This window comes from Micromesistius poutassou (assembly GCF_964030765.1).
Source record: "Micromesistius poutassou genome assembly, chromosome: 17".
Classification (NCBI taxonomy): Eukaryota; Metazoa; Chordata; class Actinopteri; order Gadiformes; family Gadidae; genus Micromesistius; species Micromesistius poutassou.
Window position 1 is genome coordinate 9,255,443 of NC_140287.1, and position 10,107 is coordinate 9,265,549.

Here is a 10,107-nt window from a genome sequence, read left to right on the forward strand (position 1 = left end):
GTACATGCTACCGGCACGGCGGCTGGACACGCAACAGGTAGGCGCTCTTTCTTAACGTTGGGAGGCAGTTCGGTGCATAACTTGGTCAAAACTAATTTCTGTTGAAATGTTCAGTGTATTTATGTTGTAGAATCTCATTTAGGCGTGCATTTGTAAGTTATGGATTTATTGTTTGTCTTTATATTTTTTTCCAAAGCAACAATTTTGACAATATATTTCTTAGGCCTGCTTCTGGCATTTTTTTTAAATTTAAAAATCCAGCAAATTAAGTACATTTACTGAATCTAAACAAGGCTCAGACTAATCAATTTGACCCTAACGATAAGTAGTTCAAAATATATGCACATACTATTTTTACATAATGTACTAGAAGCTCAACGCCTGATTGTGTTTCCTATATATTTTTGTATCCATTATATAAAAAGTGAAGCTTTCATAATAGACTATTTATTTTAGGTTTTAGGGTTATGGTTAACCAATAAAAACAATATTCCATATGAGAGTGTAAAATACCATTACATAATAGTAATCATATATGCATTAAAAAATGCAGAGATAAAATAATAATTATTATTAAATAATTGTTATTATTGCTCAAAATGTTTTACTCGCAATACATATGACGAATTTCTCATTATAATAATATTGACAAGAAATTACAAGAAACTGAATTGGCATTTAATTAGTTTTGTCATGAATGTGTAGCTTATGTGTTAACAGTCTTGTCTTTTCTTAAGAAAAGTATTCCCATATTTCAAAGGTTACAAAATAATATTTATGTATTCCCTATGTTACAAGGGAATACATAAAAAGAAGAAAGAGACAGATGAGACTAACTTAATTCAACATTTTTAATAAGTGAAAAGAAAATGTGACACATGTGCATAACAATATACCATCCTTTACTTTGGTTCAGATGTTCATATAAGATAAAAATATATATTTATATTACAATTGTTACCATTATACTACAGTTCGTGTATGGATGGATCGAGAGAGAGAGAGAGAGAGAAGCAGAGTACAGCAGGCACATAAGATTCACCCTGTTGGTGAAGTCTAAACAAAACCCTCTTTACCGTAGGGTGTATAAACTGGAGTCTTCAAGGCCAACACCTGCATAAAACGTCTAAACACACCGCGCGGTGAACAACTCCTTGGCCTTCAACTCAGTAGATAACCAGCAGCCACTTGTCCTGACCCAAACCTCTATAGTCAACAGACAACATTTTGTTAATTAAGATTATTATTACACAAAACTATTCTTTACAGATTCCATAAATAGATTCCATTCCATAAAAAAGTGATGTTAATTTCATCCAGTTTTTAGTCAGATGTATTACTCACTTATGCTACTGACTACTTAGGACCACAAATGCTGTAAATCTGTAAAATAAGCCATTTGAATTCAATATATCTTTTGTGTTTATTGTCATGTAATAGGTGTTTCCTATTGTGTGTCTAAAGTTACACTGCTTTTTTCCTTTTACTTTCAGATACTCTCATTTTGCCCACTTTGTGTTTTCCTCGTCTAAAACTCCTACCCTAAACCCTGTTCCCGTTGAGCATGAACCTCAGCCTTCCTGACCAGAACATGCACAACGCAATCCAGGGCTGTCCGGACGACGACAAACCCGAGCTCATGTTACCGTGCTTCCGAAGAAACGCGTACGACGAGCCCCTGGCCTCGTACTCCAACGGCCCCATCATCTCCCAGCTTCTACGCAAGTCCCTCCACAACAAAAGGGCGCTAGATGAAAGCCACTATTACCTCGGCCCCTCGGCTGTGTCCAGCTCCGCCGTCGTCGCCGACTCCAGCCAGGAGGACCGGAGCAGCGTCTCGTCCAAGGACAGCGCGGCCGACGTCGGCTCCCCCGGCTTCCACCCGTCCACGGAGGCGGAGCGCCCCGTGAACGACCACTTACAGGCCAAGAGAGCCCGGGTGGAGAACATCATACGGGTGATGGCTGGCTCCCCCAACAGCCGGCTCCACGGAGAGCATGAAAAGGCTGAGATGGACGCCAGAGACAGCAGAGAGTGTAGGGAGGCGAGGGAGGTGTACAGAGAGAACAAGAGGAAGCAGAGGTTGCCTCAGCACCAAGACCACAACCCCAGCGACGACGGCATAGAAAACAGAAGACTGAGCGCAGGCGGGGGCAGCGGCAGCAGCAGCCTGGATAACACCAAAGACGAGGAGTGCCACAAGCTGAAGGAGCAGCTGCAGAGCATGCAGAAGCTCCTGCGCCAGCTCCAGGAGAAGTTCCTCCAGGTCTACAACCAAGAGGATTCCCACCGGGAACGTGAGGAGAGGGGAGGGCGTCTGGAGCATGACAATGTGATACAGAGTAAAGAGCTCAGCTATCTAACCAATGGCAATACGTTTGACAAGAAGCCTGCCCAGGGGAGCCCGGAGAGCAAGGACAGAACGAAGCCAGCAGAAGGTAATCTGTTCCACCTGAGAGAAACCAAGAACCTCCAAGACACCCTGAAGGGGGAGCTCTCCAGGGTGGTGAACGAGTGTGTGGACAAGGTGTTCAAGAACGTCTCCTCCTCAGGGCTGGACCTCTCCCCGCTGCGGAGCATGTGCCCATCCCCAGACGTGCAGACCAGCAGGGGTGCTGCAGAGAGAAGGAGCCTGCAGGGAGGCTGTCTCCCCCAGGAGCCGCTGCACCCCGTGGAGACCGCATCTCATCAGAGATCTCTGGAGGGCCACGAAAATGCAGACGCAGAAAGCCCACAGGACCAGACCGAGGCTCTCTCCCTGGTGGTCCGCAAGCCAGCCATGGCTCCTCTCTGCTCAGTCACCCCGACCACAGTGAAGAGACCCTACCCCATGCACCAGCCGGCCTTTCAGTTCAACTACAGCTCCCCGCTCCATGACACTCAGATCCTGGAGCACCTGCTCAAGTACGGGCCGCACACCAGCTTCTCGGGTCTCTCCTGCCTGCCCCCCTCACTGGAGAGGAGCTCCCCGGACTCAGGGGAGCTGCCCTGGGACACCCTGTCCATGAGGTCCAAGGTGGGCCCCGGCCACCTGGGCCACCACCCCCGGCCTAGCTCCCTGGGCTCTGTGACGGTGGACAACCTGTGCCTCCCCCACGTCAAGATGGAGTGCGGTGATCTGCAGGGCATGGCCGAGCGAAACCCCTACCTGACCCTCAACATATCCTTTTGATTTGAAAGAGAGACTTGCTTTTTATTCCACATTTTTTTATTGTGTTTGGTAGTTATTATAATGATATTATTATACGTATATATTTATTATATTATTCTAAGCATAATTGATTTTAGTGGTGACATTCAAAACATGGAAAAGATGATATTAATTCAAGTAGAATGCTATTAGCTTATATTGACTATTATATGATATTACCACAACGATATTGTTGCTCTTTCATTTCAACAATAGCTCGTTGAGATCCATGGCATCGCCGGCCCGAGCCGTAACAAACTTCAAGGAGAATTTTTTCTTTGATCTCACTAACTCCAAAGAAAATTACAGCATCTTCTTTAATCCGAGCAGCGTAATGACTTTAAGTCCAGAAAAAGACAAATAAAAAGGAATACAACGCTTTGATAAGAATTGCCAGGAACAAAAGCTGATTTTTCAAAGGCAGAGAGAGCATCAGTATCTGTTCCAGGAAGTGGTGTTTTTTTCAGACTTGAAAAGGTGCAGGATCCATCTCTCCAGCCGTAGAGTGATAGGGGTACATCTAAAAGGTCACTTCTGAGTGCAGTGGGGGGGGAGTAAAATCCACGAGAGGTTCCAAAGCACAACACTTGAGCTCTTGTCTTGAGCATTTGTTTGTCGGACACTTCTGTCAAAAAGAAGATCAGAGAAATACATCTATAAAGTATCGCAATATATAAACCGGCCACCGAATCCAAAGCAACCCACTCAAAGGCCATGTTGTTGTTCAGGATAATATTCCTCACTGCTCAGAAGTGGTGGCTTTAAATAAGATGTGCCTGAAGTACTCAACCCCGTAAGCAACATACACACAGAAAAATCACAAAAAGGACGGTTATTGTTGATTTTCTTTGGCGTTTCGGCTGTAATTCTTCTGAGAAGAATGCAATCTCAGAGGATGCACTTTATCTTTATCGTGCAAAGAGCTGGGCTTCTCTTTGAACAGAGCAACATAAATCTTTAATTTCAACTTCCTTCTTTCAAAGGTAGCCTGCCTAATAAATGTATGGTGTGGTGTAACCTGATAAGGAAATATTATGACCTAAGGCAGGGTTGTGGACTACAGAGAAAAAAGAGCTAGAGAGCATCTTCACTGCCACAGGGCATAAACTTGAGACAGAATTCAATCTATTGATATTTCCAAGAAAGAAAATGGCATTGAGGTATACATTTGACCATACAACCATACAAATAATTTCACAATGAAATACTATGAATTAACTACTCTGTATTGAAAACTCGTGATTTTTTGTTTAATGTTGGAAGGGGGGGGGGGGTGGTGGGGGGGGGGAACCCAACATATGTCGACCTAAACACAACTTAATTATATCTGTAAATCAACTCCCTCCTTTCAAAACATTTCACAACAAACCCGCTTTCACTGCCAGGCATGAAGTGCTTGGCTCTCTAATTAAAAATCCCTAATCTAATTTGTAATGCTGTTTTGCCAATAAGCACATGTTAGGGTCATTATTGACTCCCCAGTTAATGCCGAGCTGTTCTTTAGCAAAATTCAATTTGGCTGAAGATTGAGGCAACACAATACTCCTGTCTCCTATCAATTTGCACGCCACTGTATGCACACCGCGCTCCACAACCGCCGTCTCTGTCGCCTTAACGCACATTCTGCACATCCAGGAGGGTCTGAATCCCAATCATCTGAAGAAGGCCAAGCTGATGTTCTTTTACACCCGCTATCCCAGCTCCAACGTGCTGAAAACCTACTTCCCAGATGTCAAGGTGAGTCAACGGAGTCAAACGGTGTTGCACCTAAATATATATTTGGTATCTATTTAATAATGTGTTTGAAAAAAATATATATTGGAAAAAGAACGCACAAAAAAAAACGCACAAAAAAAAAACTCCAGCCCAGTGTTTGTCTCTTCGGGGGCCGACTTGTTGACGCGCGGCGGGGACAGAATCAGCCGTGTGTCGGAGGAGAGAGACAAAGAAGCCGAGAGTTCACGCTAACAAAGGCACTAAGCTGCTAGTATGTCCTGGGGGCAGAGGATGATAGAGGGGCATTCTCTCTTTAAAAAAAGCCACTCCAGTCAGCAAATGGAGTGACAAAGGACTCTGTAGGCAAGGCATTGCTATTGAGTGTCAACATTGAGTTGGTATTAGACTTGTGCTGCACCAGCCCGTGAGCTGTAAGCTCTGGCCCTGAACCACAACATCCTGTGTTATCTTTGCTTTTTTTTGTCCACTGTCTCTGGTCTCTTCTTCTTTTGCCTCTGCTCCACTTCCTCTGTCTGCCTCACCTTCTGTGGTCAGTTGTAGCAAGGCGTCTTTTTTTTTTCTTAGTTTCTTTTTAAACCACCTTCTCTGTGTCTCCACCTTGCCCGTGTCCTCTTTTTCTTCTTCTTCTTCTCTCTCCTCATTAAACATTTCTCACCTCTTCTCTCCCTTCCTCCCCTCTCTTCTCCTCTCCTCTCATTTTCCTTTCCTCTCCTCTCCCTTCCTCTCCTCTCCTTTTTTCTCCTCTCCCTTCCTCTACTCTCTTCTCCTTTCCTCTCCCTTCCTCTCCTCTCTTCTCCTCTCCTCTCCCTTCCTCTCCTCTATTCTCCCTTCATCTCCTCTCCTCTCCCTTCCTCTCCTCTATTCTCCCTTCATCTCCTCTCCTCTCCCTTCCTCTCCTCTCTTCTCCTCTCCTCTCCCTTCCTCTCCTCTATTCTCCCTTCATCTCCTCTCCTCTCCCTTCCTCTCCTCTCTCCTCTCCTCTCCCATCCATTTTTTCCACGTCAGCCAACCTGGGGCCAACACAGCGGCCCCTACACCTCTATCTACCCTGACCCCTGGTCTTTGGGGTCGCGGTGGGGTCGCAGTGGGGTGGGGGACGGTGTGGGGGGGGGGGGGGGGGGTTGGGGACAGGGGTGTGGTTGGGGGTGGGGGTGGGTGGGAAGGGAGGTGTCGGGTCGGCGTTGGTTGGTGTTGCGGGGCGCGCCATGCAAACGTCTCCTCCTTGCCTGGGACCCTGTGGTGGTGGGAAGTGGCGGTGGACAAAAGGAGAGGCTAATCCCGGTGTCTGATTCCATCCTATCAGCCGGGGTCAGTGGGAGCTTCCTTCTGTCCTCTTACTGCCGCCGCGCTCTCACCCAGAGACACCAGAGACAAGAACACGTCTTTGATGCCTGCCCAGCCCTTAGGCACTTTTCTCTCCCCCATCCCCACCCCACCTCCCCAACCCCCCTGTCCTTCTGGATGAGAAGATAGAATAACAAGGCTAATGTCAAGACTGAGTTTGGAAACACACAGCCGCGACAGATGTTTTTTTCACCCTGGACATTGGTGGGAAAAGATCAGGGAAACGAACGCTGCGCGGAGTGACATGCATCAGGGTGACACACATGTGCGCGCGCACAGACACGCACACATGCGCGCACACACCAGATTGCCACCACCGTCTCCATCCGCCCCATCCCCCCAATGGGTTATGAATGTCGGTTTCACTGACTCTTGTAAAATAAAATAAAAACATAAAAGTAAAAAATCATTTAACTTAAATTAAAAACATTTTTTTGGGGGAGGTTTAAAGATTTGATGTCCCAATCACTAGTTTCAAAGTGTTCCACGATGGAGATGCTGAAACAGCAATTTATTAAAGTTAAATTACTGTAACAATCTATTTATTTTTCTTTATTATTTTAATAATGATGGTTAGGTTGTTTGAGTCTCCACTGAGTTTTAATCCCAAAGTCTGCAATCCCCTTGTAGGCATCTATGACCAAAACGCTGAAGAAGAATATGAGAAACTATGAGAAGCTTAGCATGAAATCATCTGCTAAATTAGTAAATGGTGGAAGATAATCAATCTCTCTCTCTCTCTCTCTCTCTCTCTCTCTCTCTCTCTCTCTCTCTCTCTCTCTCTCTCTCTCTCTCTCCAGTTTAACCGCTGCATCACCTCCCAGCTGATCAAGTGGTTCAGTAACTTCCGGGAGTTCTACTACATCCAGATGGAGAAGTTTGCCCGGCAGGCGATCGTGGACGGCGTCAACAACGTGGACAACCTGTCCGTGAGCCGGGACTCTGAGCTTTTCCGGGCCCTCAACATGCACTACAACAAGGCCAATGACTTCCAGGTGAGGAGGCGTTCCTGAACAATGTTCAAGGTGTTGGATCTGTGTTCAGGGAGTCTTTTCCTTACGTAGACCATGTTAACCTCCATGTTAACTTTATTTTTCTGATGGCTGAGCCATCAATAGGCCTATATACACACAATGGCCTTTATATAACATACAATGTGTGGACCAAAGGTAGATGTTTTGTGGGAGTTTATCTTCAACCCCTGTTTCCTGGGTGATAACATTTCCAGAACTGTTGCTCTTCACTATGTGTTAGCGGCACCAGGCGACTCAATCCCTAATTCCCCCGTCTTCGATTGAACAGTCAATCTCATCTCATCAGACACGGGGGAAACTCTTCTGTGTGTCTCTGCAGAATCTTGTACTGCAGAATCTTGTACTGTATCCTCTGCGTTTAAGATGAAATCATCACAGACAACGGGCTACAGGGAGGATAACACTGTGGCACCATCACCACAATATAAAGCTACACCTGTGTCCAGGCCTTCCTCCATCTTCCGCCCGAGCTACGTCCCCGCCCTGACCCTGTGTGTCTCCCCACACCTGCGTCTGGGGCCAGCCCTTCACAGCCATTATCCAAACTCCAGAGTGATGCTTTATCAAGCTGTGGGAAGAGGAAGCCCACTGAAACAACTCAGGATTAGAGGGCACCGGCACGCCTCAGCGCCGCTGGGATTGCTACTGATGCGGAATGCTGAGAAGGACGCGCCGGACTCGGGAGAGGGAGAAGGGCCGGGTGGGAACGAGACGGGAGCGTTGTCTTTACCTTGCTGCCACCAAGACATTCTTTCCCAGGGGGGCTTGTATGGGGGGAGCCGAGGGGAAAGAAAAATAACTTATGCCAACATGTTGTGTTGGTCGGCTGGGAAACACAAGGGGGCCAGCAGCATCCCAGCATGCCTTGCTGCGGGGCTGGAGTCTGTAGGGGGATCGGGGATCAGATAGAAATCTCAGCAATGGAGTTTGAGGGGGAGGGGGGGTCTCTTGTTTGGCCAGTCGTTTACATGGGTCAGAGAAAGAGAGGATTAAGGTAGAGCCACCGAGGACTTTCGTTGCGTGTTTTGCGAGAGTCTCCGATTTGTTGTAGCGTCATTTATCGTGTGCGTGCAGAGAGCGAATTGTTTTTCTTCTGACGGTTTCAGTCATTGCACTGCTGCTATATGTTCACTTCACAATCTACTTTACACTCAAAGTTAAGTCATGAAAGTATCAAAGGTCATACTAAAAACCATCTCGATCAATATTCAAATCGATTGTTCATCCCAGTAATTCCCTTTGTTTGGCCCGTAGGTCCCGGACAGATTCCTGGAAGTGGCGGAGATTACCCTACACGAATTCTACAACGCTATTTCCACCGCCAAAGACTCCGACCCCTCCTGGAAAAAGGCCATCTACAAGGTGATCTGTAAGCTGGATAGTGATCTTCCAGAGGAGTTCAAGACCTCCTCGTGTCTATAAATTAGCCTTCGAAGAGCAGAAACGAAGTGATTTTGCGATATTGGGGAGTTACACACCCATTTTCTGTATTATGTGCTTTTTAGTGCTTTTTGAGTTTAGTGGATATCGTTTTGTAAATCTGTACATAATGCTTATGCTCGTTAAGTTTAATTAGCAAGGGAATGGTAGACTAGTAGTTGTGTATTCTGTGAGTATCCTTCAGTTTGGGATTTTTTTTTCTTATCTGCATCACACAATTAAAAAAATACCATTTGTACATTTGGAGAAAAAAATGTTGAAGAGTTTAATAATGCGTTATATTAGTAGGCTTAGAGTATCTACTTTTTGGATTTTTGGAACATGGAGAGAAAGTGGTGGCGTACTTGTCAGTAATAGTTTTTGTATTATTTCCACAAACAACTGTAAATATGCTTCTCATGATTGTTGTATATTTTTTTCATGTACGCTGATTATGACGTGGTAGAGTATCTTTATGTGAAAAACACTGCAGGTGACCTTCAACGTTTAATTAAAACGAACACACTGGATAAATAATTTTCATGATTATACTGAAGTTGCCATGAAGTGATTAAAAAATACACATTGAGAAAGAAAAGTGTAAAAGAAGTTTCCTTTGGAGTCCGAATCAAACCCGTTGATACTTCTAAAGAAACATGTCCGCTACTACTGCCCCTGAATCCATTTTAAAACAGCCCTCCGGGCTGTTCGCATTGTTCCGTGTAGCCGAGTCAAGTTGACTTTCTAAGGCCTGCATTCATTGTGTGACCGGTGCGGATGTCCACATGTCCACAGTGGCCATGTCTTAAAAACAGCTACAATGCATTCTCTCCCAGTGAGTAATGCCCGATGTGACCTCATATCGGCGTTGTGCCACCGAAGCAAAATTCCACAAACACGTTGACTCTTTCTTCCAGGCAGCCGTTCCGAGCGTGCTGATCGGTTAAAAAAACACGCACACACACAGACGCACACCGCACGGACACACACACGCACGCACACACGCTCACACACACAGACGCATAGGTCGACGTGCGCGCACACAAAGCAGCATGACAACAATCACACTGATATTCCGCCTCTTCTAGCGCTCTGAAATCGTTGTAATTTAGCAATTATTGTGTGTATCCGGTCAAATTAAATAATCAGTGCGTCATTCATAATGAGAAAACCATATGAATTATCAAGCGTAGAATATAACACATACATTAGTTAAATCAAAAAGGCAAAACAATGGAAAAGGTATCGCTTGGAGTTTGTCGAGTGTAGATCGACCGTGCCATTGAAATAAAGACCGTATGGAAGAAAAGGATGATGAACAGAAGCCTTAGAACAGAAGCACATTATCAAAGCACAACATTTCCTGTTAATGTTCTGGATTAG

General features: G+C 45.5%; 1 protein-coding gene across 1 annotated transcript; it reads left to right on the top strand.

Moving 5' to 3' along the window:
* Positions 1-1,561: 1,561 nt before the first annotated feature.
* Positions 1,562-8,727, top strand: prox2 (prospero homeobox 2; the record flags this gene model as incomplete). Its single annotated transcript, XM_084482653.1, has 4 exons — positions 1,562-3,166; positions 4,826-4,927; positions 7,072-7,266; positions 8,560-8,727. Exons 1-4 carry the CDS (start codon positions 1,565-1,567, stop codon positions 8,725-8,727), a joined length of 2,067 nt encoding a protein of 688 aa, XP_084338779.1. The 5' UTR covers positions 1,562-1,564.
* Positions 8,728-10,107: the final 1,380 nt, after the last annotated feature.